This window comes from Myotis yumanensis, unplaced genomic scaffold (assembly GCF_028538775.1).
Source record: "Myotis yumanensis isolate MYYU_CA2020_CCGP unplaced genomic scaffold, mMyoYum1.0.hap1 SCAF_15, whole genome shotgun sequence".
Lineage (NCBI taxonomy): Eukaryota > Metazoa > Chordata > Mammalia > Chiroptera > Vespertilionidae > Myotis > Myotis yumanensis.
Genome location: NW_027223766.1, coordinates 19068257 through 19081637, shown reverse-complemented (window position 1 = coordinate 19081637; position 13381 = coordinate 19068257). Strand labels below are relative to the sequence as shown.

General features: G+C 38.8%; 1 protein-coding gene, 1 long non-coding RNA gene and 1 other non-coding gene across 3 annotated transcripts in view; 1 reads left to right on the top strand and 2 right to left on the bottom strand.

The window, feature by feature from the left end:
• The window catches only part of MCMDC2 (minichromosome maintenance domain containing 2), a 38662-nt gene extending 28316 nt beyond the window's left edge, over positions 1-10346 (top strand). The window contains exons 14-15 of the mRNA XM_070392012.1: positions 233-342; positions 7922-10346. Coding sequence (XP_070248113.1) covers positions 233-342; positions 7922-8088 — 277 coding nt within the window. The 3' untranslated portion in view covers positions 8089-10346. The remainder of the gene's footprint in view (positions 1-232; positions 343-7921) is intronic.
• Positions 10347-10377: 31 nt separating this feature from the next.
• LOC138992972 (uncharacterized) lies at positions 10378-13072 on the bottom strand. Its single transcript, XR_011468212.1, has 4 exons — positions 12958-13072; positions 10985-11090; positions 10645-10706; positions 10378-10520 (listed from the first exon to the last, which is right to left on the bottom strand). It is a non-coding gene; the product is annotated as an uncharacterized lncRNA (long non-coding RNA).
• LOC138993562 (small nucleolar RNA SNORD87) lies at positions 10782-10870 on the bottom strand. Its single transcript, XR_011468289.1, has one exon. It is a non-coding gene; the product is annotated as a small nucleolar RNA SNORD87 (small nucleolar RNA).
• Positions 13073-13381: the final 309 nt, after the last annotated feature.

Here is a 13381-nt window from a genome sequence, read left to right as displayed (position 1 = left end):
ACCAAGCCCGCAACCCGGGCAGGTGCCCTTGACTGGAATCAAACCCAGGACCCTTCAGTCTGCTCTATCCACTGAGCAAAACCAGCTAGGGCCTAAATTATTTTTAAAGAAAGAATATGCTAATCTTTAATGTGTGGCTTATGGTCACATATATCTTGGTTTGTTTCTGCCTAAATATGTATCATCTTTATACTATCAGCATATTTCGATTGGCTTCAATTTTCTTTTGTAGAATTTCCCTATCTGAAGCCCATGCTCGACTGAACTTAAGGAATAAAGTGCTTAAAGAAGATGTACTAATTGCAGTCTTATTATTTGAAACATCTCTCACATTGAAATATGGTAAGTTTTTAAATTATTAATGATGAGTACAAATAATTATATTTAAACATATTTTTACTCTGTTAAATTAAAATGTTATAATATTTCAAATATTTTAAAGATTAATAAATTTCTATCAGGTAAAGCCTTTTTTAATTTGAACATTTACTAATTGCTTATAGTAGTATCATTATCTGATGTTAAGTTCCTTATTATGCATAATTGTTTCTGTACTTGAACTTTTGCATTGTTTAAGTAATTCTAGAAAAAATGTACTTAATACAATACTTGAAATGATTTTAAATTTATCTTCCTTTTAATATAACATTCAACATTTAATAATCATGCAGTCCCCAACAGTGGAGTTAGGCACATAGCCAAATAAAATGTGATTATCTTAGCACCTTCTCTGAATTGCTAGTTATAATACTACTAGAGGCCCGTACATGGATTCATGCACATTGAAAGGAAATTAATTAGAAGAAATATTTTAATATCGCTATTCGCCCTTTCTGTATAATAGAAGGGGCAACCAAATTCACAATCAACAGTGATAGATGGAAACACACATGTGCGATTGGTGCCAGCAAGAGCTTTATGTATATAGATAAACTTGCTTAATTGGACCTGCTTTCTGACTTAGCTAAACTTTTTCCAGCCCAGTGAAGCACCCCAACTGCTCTTTCAGGCAATTGTCAGCAACACAGCAGTAAATATCAACATGAAGCAGATTATTGTAGATCACTCAGGGAGAACAAAGGGTGAAATATTTAACTGTAGCAGTGTTTGACTATATTCTGCCCAGTGAGAAAACCTGAAGTCATTTTCAAGGTCCACCATTTCTTACTTCTTTTCAGTCGGGTCAAGTTTCTAAACTTTCTACATCTCCGTTTTCTGGCTAATGAAAAAAAAAAAAAAGGATTCTACTAAGTCTCCTATCTACCTACTCTAGGACTTCTATGAGGATCAAATGAGATGAGGCACGTGAAAATGCTTCACAAACATTTGGTTAAAGTGTAAAATGTTTGCACCTGGCTATAAAGCAAGTCGTGTTTCTGGGCTGAAGAAACCGGAAGGAGGCTAGTTGTTGCTAGGGAGAGGAAGCCGGGCTTTGCTAGTGAGGTCATTACCCGGCGCCCACAGCGACCATTTTCGGGCTGGGTTGGGCTGTGGGCCACATTTTATGCTATGGGGTCTTGGCAGCATTGGCTGCAATTTGGTGGGGTGTCGCTCCGAGGTGGTGGTGGGGCCTGTGTCCTACTTGAGGGAAGCCAAGTGTTGGTTTGTCAGCGACAGGTCCGTGGTACCTGCCAGTGTGGGTCCTGGCAGCTCCTGCGTTGAGTGTCTGCCCCTTGGTGTTCAGTGCACATCATAGCTACCAGTTGGATGGTCTCTGGGACACTTAGCCTTTTATATATATAGATGACTATAGCATTTAATTATTTGAAATGAATGGAGCTTATTATGGTTTTGCTAATAAAAACCTAAGAGGACTCAATGTAAGAGTAAAGAAAGTTATACTCACAGAATGCTTTGTTGAATTAGATGAGCCATTATTTTGATAAGATAAACTATGTTTCAAACCAAACTTTAGTTCCAATCCTGGGACTTAAAAGGATATTTTAACACTGACTTTTCTGTGTGTATATGTATAGTGCTTAAATTTGCTTTAAATTCAATTTATATTGTAGTAACTTTTTGCAAAGATCCACTAGAACAGTGGTTCTCAACCTTCTGGTCCTTTAAATACAGTCCCTCATGTTGTGATCCAACCATAAAATTATTTTTGTTGCTACTTCATAACTGTAATGTTGCTACTGTTATGAATCATAATGTAAATATCTAATATGCAGGATGGTCTTAGGCGACCCCTGTAAAAGAGTCGTTCGACCCCCAAAGGGGTCATGACCCACAGGTTGAGAACCGCTGCACTAGAAAATTAGACATTTGTTCTATAATTATCTAAGTCAAACATTCCTAACCTAGGATCCATGGATACTTAGAGAGTTCTATGGGCTTGTGAATCCCTAAATTATATGCAAATTTGTATATGTATATTCTTTATACCTTCTTGCTTAGGAAGATAAATAATAACGCCTAGAAAAGGTAAATTATCATCTTGAATTAGTTTTATTTACCAAAAGAGAAAAACTTGATTCCCAACCAATACTAAATAAGAGGAAGGATATTTATTTTTAATTTGCTTTATCTTATTTTTAAAATATATTTTCACTGATTTCAGAGAGGAAGGGAGAGGGAGAGAGAGAAATATCAATGATGAGAGAGAATCATTGATTGGCTGCCTCCTGCATGCCCCACACTGGGGATCGAGCCCACAACTCAGGCATATGCCCTGACCATGGGAATTGAACCAGTGACCTCTTGGTTCCTGGGTCGACCCTCTACTGTTGAGCCACACCTGCTGGGCAATTTAATTTATCTTTAAATTCTTCTCTTAAAATGTATTTAAAACATAACTGTTAAAATCCAAGACACATTCTTTATGTACTATAAAGAAAAATGCTGCCAATTTTACTAAGACATAACAACAAAGTCATCTAAGACACTACTAGATTTCAGTAAGAAGACAAAAATGTGTCTTTTAAAAAAAATCTTTATTGTTGCAAGTATTACATGTCCCTTTTTTTCTCCCAATGACTCCTTATAGCCCACCCCCACTATGTCTTTGAATTTAAAATCTATAACATTATATAGTATTAAGTACTCCTATAGTAGAATATGGTTATTTTCACTTGAAAACTATTTTGTCAAGACTTTTTTAAAGCATTTAAGAAAACATTTGTTGAGGGAAATACAGCTATGTGAAGATTTTTTCCTTTAATTACTTTTTGTTTTTATAATAAATTTCAGTTTTAAGTCTTAAGCAAAAACAATGTTGAAGAGCTCCTTACATGTTACTTTAAACATAAACATAGCAAGAAAATCATCCATACTCAGGGATATTTTTCTTGGATGAAGAAACCAATAGATTGTACTCATAAACTAGATTTATGAGTTGGGTTAGCTGAGAGAGGTAGGAATCAAGGAAAACTCCCAGGTTTCTGCCTTGAGAAACTAAGTGGATCATGGTGCCATTTACCAAGACTGGGAAGAAAGAGAAAAAGATTTGAGAGAAAAATCAAAGTATAAATATAAGTTTGAGACATCATACAGAGATATTAGTAGACAGGTATAAGAATATGGAGTTTAGAAGAGAATTCTAACCTAGAAATATAACTTAAGAACCGTCAGGACAGATATGGTACTCAAAGCCATGGAATTGATGAAATCACCTAGAGAGACCACAGAGAGCTCTACAACTGCCCTCCAAGATTTCAGTATTTAGATATGGGATTGAGGAGAAGGAATGAACAAAGGAGACTGAGAAGCAGCAGCTAGAAAGTAGGAAGAAAATCAAGTGTGGTATTACAGAAGCCAAGAAAGGGGAGTGTTTCAGGGAGGTAGCAGGTAGTCAGCTGTATCTAAGTACAATTAGATTTGGCAGTTTAGAAGTTATAGGTGGCCATGATCTGAGCTAAGTCAATGGAGTGGGGAAGGAAGTGAAGATATAAAGAGAGTACACGTACACAACTTTGAGACATTTGACTATGAAGATGAGGAAAGAAATGGGTGTTTTCTGGAGAAGGATGTGAGGTCCAAGATAGGATTTTTTTTTTAAAGATAAGAAGATAATAGATCTTATGATGTCCAATAGAGAGTAAATTAATGATACTACAGAAAGAGGAGAGCAAAGGAATGAAGTTCTTAAAAAGGTGAAAAGGGATGGGATCCAGAGCATGTGTGAAGGTACTGGCCTGTGATAGAAGAGTCACTTTATTTTATAGGCGGGAAGACAATGGATACAGAATCAGATAGGTCTGTAGATTTTATTTTATTTTATTTATTTATTTATTTATTTATATATTTTTAAAAAATATATTTTATTGATTTTTTACAGAGAGGAAGGGAGAGAGATAGAGAGTTAGAAACATCGATGAGAGAGAAACATCGAGCAGCTGCCTCCTGCATATCAACCACTGGGGATGTGCCCGCAACCCAGGTACATGCCCTTTGACCGGAATCGAACCTGGGACCTTTCAGTCTGCAGGCCAACGCTCTATCCACTGAGCCAAACCGGTTTCGGCTGTAGATTTTATGATATACTCTATACACTGTCATCAGCTAAAAAAAGATTTGAAGAGAGAATCCTATCTAATAATAGACAAACATGGTAATTGACCGTATCTTCGCTACGCCTCCCACTGGCTAATCAGTGTGATATGCAAATTAACTGCCAACAAAGATGGCGGCTAATTTGCATACTGCAGGCAGGGCGGGCCAGCCATCCGGGCCCCCGTGTGCTGCCTAAGCCCCGCCCCGAGCTGGGACCCCCGTGTGCAGCCCTGCGTGGCGGTGAGATTGGCCCGAGGAAGCCCTATTCTTGCAGGAATATTCCTGCAACGGGCTTCTAGTGGAATATAATAGTCATTGTGAGGAATAGAAGAGCAAATGTGCTAGAGAAACTCAGCAGGGTTGAAAGACAATGCATGTACCCATTTGAGATTTCTGTGATTCATATAAAACCTAGAAATGCTAATTACATTTGTGATTTTCAGTCTAGCAGCCTGAATGCAGGCACAAAGTAAATTGTTGGGTTCCTACAGAGTTGAGGTTTTGATAGATAAGCATGGCAGAGTGTTGCATTGGCAAGGGAGGGACTCAAACTGGTTGAAAGAGGGAAGTGAATTGAAGGAAGATTGGAGGTCTCTGAGATAGAAGTATAGGAGATGGTGCAGGGGAGCAGGACATTTGAATTAATGACTTTAAAGTTCCTGGTAATACCAGTTTCCTATAACCTTGAGAATGTGCGTGGTGAAGGTAGAGGGGGAAAGGTTAGGACACAGGGAGGTCAGGAGCTAAATGGGTCTTTCTCATGAAAATAGTTGAATGGCAGATATTGTGGAAAAGATGAAGATTGTGAGCCAAGGGCTGAGAGCTGGTTGTTGACTTCACTGGATGGGGAAGGGCTGACAAAGCCCAGGTGGAATTGAGCATTAAAGGAAGAAAGATTTGTATCAAGAGGAAAACAGGGGCAAAAATGGTCTGAAAACAGCAAAAGGGCAGCAAGTTAGGCACTGACTCAGTCTTATGATACGAGGGCATGTGGGGTGTTTGAGAAAAGCACCTTCACCTTAAAGAGCCACAAGGAAAGCAGTGTTCTTGAGAACAGCAGGTTTCAGGTAAGGTAAAGCAGGAAAGGGAGCAGTCCCCAAAGTCTGAGGCTATAAAAGTGTTTACTGATGACAGACAGCTCTAGGAAGGTAAACATTGTCAGCTTGGCTAGCAATTGTACTCCTGGCCAGGCACATTTACAGGTACTCATTCAATGAAACAATTTAAGAGCTTAACTCCTATGTAATAGTTAAGATTTTTTTAAAATCGTGATGAAATATACATAATATAAAACTGTCTTGCCCTAGCCGGTTTGGCTCAGTGCATAAAGTGTCGGCCTGCAGACTGACGGGTCCCAGGTTTGATCCCGGTCAAGGGCATGTGCCTGGGTTGCAGGCTCGGTCCCCAGTAGGGGGTGTGCAGGAGGCAGCCAATCAATGATTCCCTGTCATCATTGATGCTTCTATCTCTCTCTTCCTCTCCCCTCCTTTCTGAAATCAATAAAAATATTTTTTTTAAAACTGTCTTAATCATTTTTAAATGTACAGTTCAGTGCTGTTAAATACATTCATATTGTTGCCACCATCCATCTCATTTTTCCAAACCGAAATTTCATATCCATTAAACAATAACTCCCAATTCTCTCCTTCCCCCTATCTCTAGGTACCTCATATAAGTGAAATCATATATTTGTCCTATTTTGTTTGGCTTAGTTCATGTAGTATAATTAATGTCTTCAAGATTCATCCATGTTGTAGCATGCAAAATTTCCTTTCTGTTTAAGACTGCCACATTTTGTTTATCCATTCATCCATCAATGGACACTTAAGTTGCTTTCCACCTTTGGCTATTGTAAATAATGTTGTTATGAACATAAGTACACAAATATTTGAGACCTTGTTTTCAATTCTTTTGGGTATATAACCAAAAGGGAATTGTTGGATTGTATAGTAACTGTGTTTATTTTTATGAACTGACATACTGTTTTCTATAAGGGTTGCATCATTTTACATTCCCACCAACAGTGTACAAGAGTTCCAATTTCTTTTCTTTTTAAAAAATGTTTTTAATTGATTTTTAGAGAGAGAGGAAAGGAGAGGGAGATATATATAGAAACATCAATGAGAGAGAGAAACATCAACATCAATAGGCTGCCTCCTGAGCGTCCCTTGCTGGGGATGGAGCCCACAACCCAGGCATTTGCCCTTACCAGGAATGGAATCAGCAACCACCTTGTGCTTAGATCTTTAACCACTGAGCCACACCAGCCAGGCCTTTTGTTTTGTTTCTGAGAGTAATCATCCTTGTGGGTATGAGGTGGTATCACATTATGGCTTGATTTACATTTTTTTATTATTTTTTAATCCTCACTGGAGGATATTTTTTCATTGATTTTTAGAGTGGGAGAAAGGAGAGAAACATCAGTGTAAGAGAGACACATAGATTGGTTGACTCCCACACGCACTCTGACCAGGGCTGGGGATCGAACCTGCAACTGAGGTATGTATCCTTGATGGGGAATCAAACTAATCAAGGGTTGACACTCTAACCACTTATCAAACTGGCCAGGGCTCCATTTTTCTAATGATTAGTGGTGTTGAGCATCTTTTTATGGGTTTATTGACCATTTGTGTATCTTTGTGGAGAAATGTCTACTCAAGTGAAAAGTGTTGCCTTTTCTCTCTTGATATATACAAATTTTATTTCAATGTGGTTTATCTCTTTTGTTGCCTGTGCTTTTGGTGTTGTCCTAGAATACATTGCTGAATCAAATGTTATGAAGCATTTCCCCAATGTTATTTTCTTAGGGTTTTGCAGTTTTAGTTCTTGGATTTATTGAGTTAATTTTTAATTTTGTATATGATGTAAGGGAAGGGACCAACTTCATTCTTTTGCAAGTGGATATAATTTTCCTAGCACCATTTGTTGGAAAGCCTGTCCTTTCCCTATTGAACCCTTGTTGAAAGTCATTTAATGATATATGTGAGGTGATATTTCTAGACTCCTATTATATTGCATAGGTTTGTCTTTATGTCAACGGTTCTTAATTGTGAAATGTGCAATGTCTTTAGCCTCGATCAACTTAAGCTTTATCAAATACATACTAGTGTTTCTCTACCTTCCAATACCCCACCTACTTATACCACCAGTCAGCTTCAAAAGTAGAATGACTAGTGCAATATAAGGCAGATTTCTAGTTTCCAAACTTTTAAAATGTAAACATGTCTTCCATTGGCCCTGGTACCAGTGTGTAAATTTACTGAACATTACTGGGTCTCAAAAAAAGTCAGATTCAAGTGCTTATTGAAATACCCTATTAAATAGGTCAGAACTTAATTATAAAACTTTCACTTTGTTGAAAATGTTATTTCATATTTAGCATTTTAAGTAGTATTTCTCATTTACACTTTTTTCCTTCTTTTCTTAGGGGCCACTGTATTTTGTGTTGCTCCAAATGCAGTATTTCCATTCGAACTATATAATGAAGAATATTTAGAACAAAGGGATGTCTATCTGACTCAGTGCCAACAACAGCTCCTACAATTTATTGCCACATATGGACCTGGGACAGCTGTTTTCGCTAGCGATGAATAGGCAATCTGAGGAAAATTTTCTTCATTCCTACTTCAGCAGTAGGAATGTGATATTGAAGTAATGCTTCAGGTATTGTGTATAGGAGTTATATTAGAATGCCACCTTAAAAATACAAAATATGGTCTCTTCAAATTAATTGCTGATAGAATAAACACTAATTCAAATCTCAAAGCCAACAGCAATAATTTAAAACTTAGGAGAATCTTATAAAAAACAAAGAAAAGAACAACTCTGGCTAGCCCAGTATACCAGTGGGCAAGATAAAAATACTGAATGTTGCAAGTTAAGCAATGTAAAAAATGGTAACTTCTATGTAGTTCCCTCCACTTGTCACAAGATGGCAATAGCACTTTAAATGAGAGTACCTTCAAATTAAATGGTTTTCTCTTGCACTTTAAAACTGACACATTGAGTAAATTAACAATTTATATAACCACATGTCTCAAATTTAAGGACTTTTTATGTTTTACTAGATATTGACATGTCCATTACATAGTTTTATGGAGTCAGGAAAAGCCTTGAAATTTCCATTTTTGTATAAGCCAGGTTAAACAAAAAGGAATTGAAGTCAAATCAAGCAAGTAATTGGTTGTTTGTTTAAACCTAACTGGTTATAAAGAAGGTACTAGAAGGCAAAGAAACCAACTTACATCTTCATTTTTAGAGGGCAGATACCTGCTGTGAAAAGGTAGACACCATGAGAATATACTTTTTTTTAGGGAGGGGGAGATCAGAAAATATACTTCTTAGAAAATCCCCAAATCCTTTTCATTTTTCAAAACTTTAATTTTACTCACTAAAAAGAAGTCACCTGAAATTTGCCACCTTATTAACCAAGATACCACCATACATTTATTCTTTAGAAATTGGTCCGAGTTTAACCATAAAGTGGATAGCTCTCACTCTTGATATGACTTTGACAAATCATTCACTATTTCCTACTCATTCAACAATACTGAGTATCTACTGGTGCCAACTTTCAGAAGGCAGTTGTTTTAAAAAGTACATAGTACAATCCTATAATGTCAAGACCCTATTTTTCTGATTCTGAGATGGCCAAATATTTTATAAAACTAAGACCCACAAAATGCCCTCTATTTTACAATTATAAAGTGTTATCTGACAGGGGAGTGATTTTCAGATGTTACCTCTCATGCAGATTCTAAACATTGCCGTATACATTTTATACTGTTTACCTTCCCATCATGAAATTATAATCCTAATTAAAAACAAGGTATTATGAGACTCAATAGAGGAAAACAAGATTTAAATTTTCACCCAGGTAGGAACTTAGTTCATTCTTAGAATTTTCGTAAATTCTCAAGTCCTGAGAAGACTGGACTGCCCAGCCACCGTTTTCCTTAATTATTTGTACTAGGATTGTGATTACTTTTTTGTTCACAAAGATAAAAGCAAATTAAAACTTGTACGTTACAGGTTGTGAGGGGCAATGCATTAGGGAGTTTCCAACTATACTTGTCCTCCTTTTCCATGGAATATATTCCAAGTCCCCAAGTGGATACCTGAAAGCATGAATAGTAGCATTTTCCCTATGTGTACCTATGATAAAGCTCAATTAATTAGGCACAATAATAGGTCTAATATAACACAAAATAGCTAACAGGTAAAGTACAGTGCAGCTACACTGGATAAAAGAATGATTCTCATTCCTTAAAACTGCATGCAATTGTAAAACTTAGGGATTATTTCTGGATTTTCCCATGTAATCTTTTTGGACTGTGGGTAACTGAGGCTATGGATAACAGGATTATATCATTCCAGATAGAACAGGTTCTGAAGGGAGGGCCTCTAATATAGTGATTAGGGCCTCTCCAGAAATCCCCTAAGGCAGCGGTTCTCAACCTGTGGGTCGCAGCCCCCTTGGTGGTCGAACGACACTTTCACAGGGGTCGCCTAAGACCACCCTGCATATCAGTTAGTTACATTACGATTCATAACAGTAGCAACACTACAGTTATGAAGTAGCAACGAAAATAATTTTATGGTTGGGTCACAACATGAGGAACTGTATTTCAAGGGCCAGAAGGTAGAGAACCACTGCTAAAGCAAGAAAGGATGTAAGAACTGGAGGTTCTAAGAAATCTCCCCAGTTGCCCGCCACCTCAAGGAGAATCACTTTCCACAAATAAGGGAATTATTAACATGCTATCCCTCCAGCATGTAAAAAACAAGTCCAACTAATGACTATGAGAATGGAGTGGTTTAAAGATTTGATGTTTTAAAGAAAACAGGTTTTAATGCCCATCTAAGTATTTATTCAAACATCTGTTTTCTATAATAACTTTATTGTGATTTTCTATATAATTTTATTGATCATTGTTAAATAAAATATTACTTTTCATCATTTGTTCCAGTTCTTATCTTCTTGACCAATTCTTTGTTTTTCCCTCCAAAAATGTCACAGGTAACACCTGGAGAAAAAAAATCAGAAACCAATAGTGAAAATCATTTTGTACCTAACAAAGGCAACTAACAGGAAATGGTCCCAGCCCCTTTTAATTATCAATAAATGCTTGACAAATCATAGTTGCTTACCTGAGGCAATGAAGAATCTTTAAACACCACAGCTAAGAACTTGTTCATTCACTTGCAGTTACCTATATGTTGAAAAGAACATTTCACTGATTTTAGTAAAAAAATTGCATTAGCTGAATTCACATAATCAATAGATAACTGGCAACTCAGTCTTAAAATTATTTCTTCAAAGAAACCCTCAGCTGGGTAAACGGCAAAAAGTAATTTAAGTCATCATTGTGCCAGTTATTAAACCTTTCCATGTCAAAAATGTATCCAACATTTTTGGTACTGTTCTTCAGAACAAACCACAAGTACATTAAAACCCCCCCACACACAATTTAACAGTAACCTTTGGTACCTTGTTACATGCAGTCGTGCTCCTGGGGTTTTAGTCATCCTCTGTCAAGTTTTTGGAAAACATTCATAATAACCTTCATTCATCTTCAACTCAGGCTCTACTGCATCTGTAAATTAGTATTTTGTTGTAAATTTTTATTTGTACTTGCATGTTTGGCATCCTATATGCAGGAATGGTCCTGTTCTAGTTTTCCTTATCAGGAACCAGGTGCCTGCCACCTCAAGGACAATCACTTTCCACAAATAAGGGAATTATTAACATACTATCCCTCCAGTATGTAAATTCTCCTGACCAGTTTTTAAAAACCACTGAGACCATGTTGTGGAGTAATTTCTATTTGCTGTTTAACACATCTCTAATGGAACACAAGAATGTACTTGCTGCTTAATTCTACCTTTTTGGTAGTCAAAACCGATAAACCTAAAATTTAATTTCTATAATGATTTGAGAATGTTAGTCCTTCTGACTAATTAGACCTTAATAATTCCAAGCTGAAAATGGACTCATTATCAGGGGTGGGGAAAATGGCAGATAAGTTTATATTCTTTACTGAGGCAGTATTGACTTTAAGCCATGATGGTGCTAATGAGTACCCAGCCATTGCTTTTCTGTCTCAGAGTTTGACGAGGATGAGCCAGGTTAAAGGTCAGATATATTAAATCATGTGTGCAGACCTCCCAACTAAAAGCATTACAATGGCAAATCTAATCTGGTTTTACAGCAGTTAAATTTTGTCGGCATCATTATTGGACACAGTTCTGTAATTAAATCCCAAGTTGCCTGAAAAGTCACTGAGGTACAGCAAGGGCATGACTAGGGCCACAGACCTTGTCCTAGCAGAGGATAAATCGTTGAACCAGACAGCTACTGGAAATGATTTATGAAAGCACATCAAATGTTGGGCCCTGCAAAACAATTTATCATTTTCAAGTCTTGAAATGCTGAAATATTTCACATAATCAATACGAGGAGCAGACTACTGGTTATGAATAATTATGACTGGGGAAATTTCAGCTTAATACATGATGCATAGGAACTACTGACAACTGCCGGTCTCAATAAGGATGATCTACTTTAAGCCATCACATTTGTCCTGTTGTTAGATTGTTGAAGCAATGTATTTTAAATTTGGGGAGAGGAAAAATAAACCACATTGACTACACTAAGTCTCATCGATGAGACATTTATAACTCGCTTTTCTTCAACAGGCAACATGGTCTCCCAGCTGTTGGCCAGTTTCTTCTCTATCACGTGCAGAAACAGGCATCGTAAGTAAACGCCATCACCGAAAGGTAGAGTAGGCATTTTAGGCCTAAGCCTCCTCTATGCAATACATATTCTTCAACTTTTAGATTCTACCTAGAAATGAAGATCCAGAACAAATGCAGTAAGTAGCTCTACTGTGTCCGGACCATAACTATTCATGTCAATAGGTAAACTGTGCTCTTAACAATTAAAAAAAAATCGGTACAAGTAAGGGTCTTACATCTGAGAGAGAAGAATCCCTCCCGCTTACGAAGGCTGTGCCGCCGATTAAAGACCTGACACCTTCCAGGCCGCACACAGTGACACACAGCTTCACCGGGTACACGACTAAAGGGCCCAGAAGGCCCGGGCAGGGCACCAAGCCATTGGCCGTACCTTCCCCCGCCTCGGATCCAACCGAATCACAGGCCTAGTTTCTGAGCGGAGAACAGCCGAAACCGGCGTTGACTAAGAGAAGAGTCCGTTAAAACTCGCAGGTGGTTACTCACAAAATGCGACTGAGCAGGTGGCGTGGAAGAAAGCTCGTGGCCGCGCCAACTGGGGGTGAGGGCAGAGGCCGCACCCTGGGCAAGGGACAGAGACTCCCGGAATGGAGGCCCCGGGAGCAGGCCCCGAGAGCTGCAGGCCCCGAGGCGGGTGTGGGCTGCCATAAGGGGTCGGGTTCCCCGCAGAAAGAGAGGAGGAACTGAGATCGCCGAGACTCCCACCTGGAAAAGCCCGGCGACGCGCATGCGGGCGCAGCTCCCCGGCCACCAACAACCGCATGGCCGATGGTAGCCCGCGCGGACTCCTCCGTCCGTCGCCGACGGAAAAGGAAGCTGGCGGCCGTTGCGGGCTCTAAGGCCATCCGATGGCCCCGCCCCTTCCTGAATTAGCCCCGCCCCTGCCAGCGTCGCGCGCGCCGGAGGGCCGAGCCGCGGCTGAGCGCGAGGCGGCGTGGGGGCGTGGCCTGGACCTCGCCTCCTTCCGGGGCCTCTTGGCTTCCGGTGGCGAGCCACACAAACCAGGTTTATGTTGGGGGCTTGTGGAACTCCCAGAGAGGCATTCAAGGGCCTCACCTCGAAGTATCCCACCGAGTATGTAAATGATAAACCTGCCAGGCATGCATCCAAGCGAGGAGACAATGCTCTA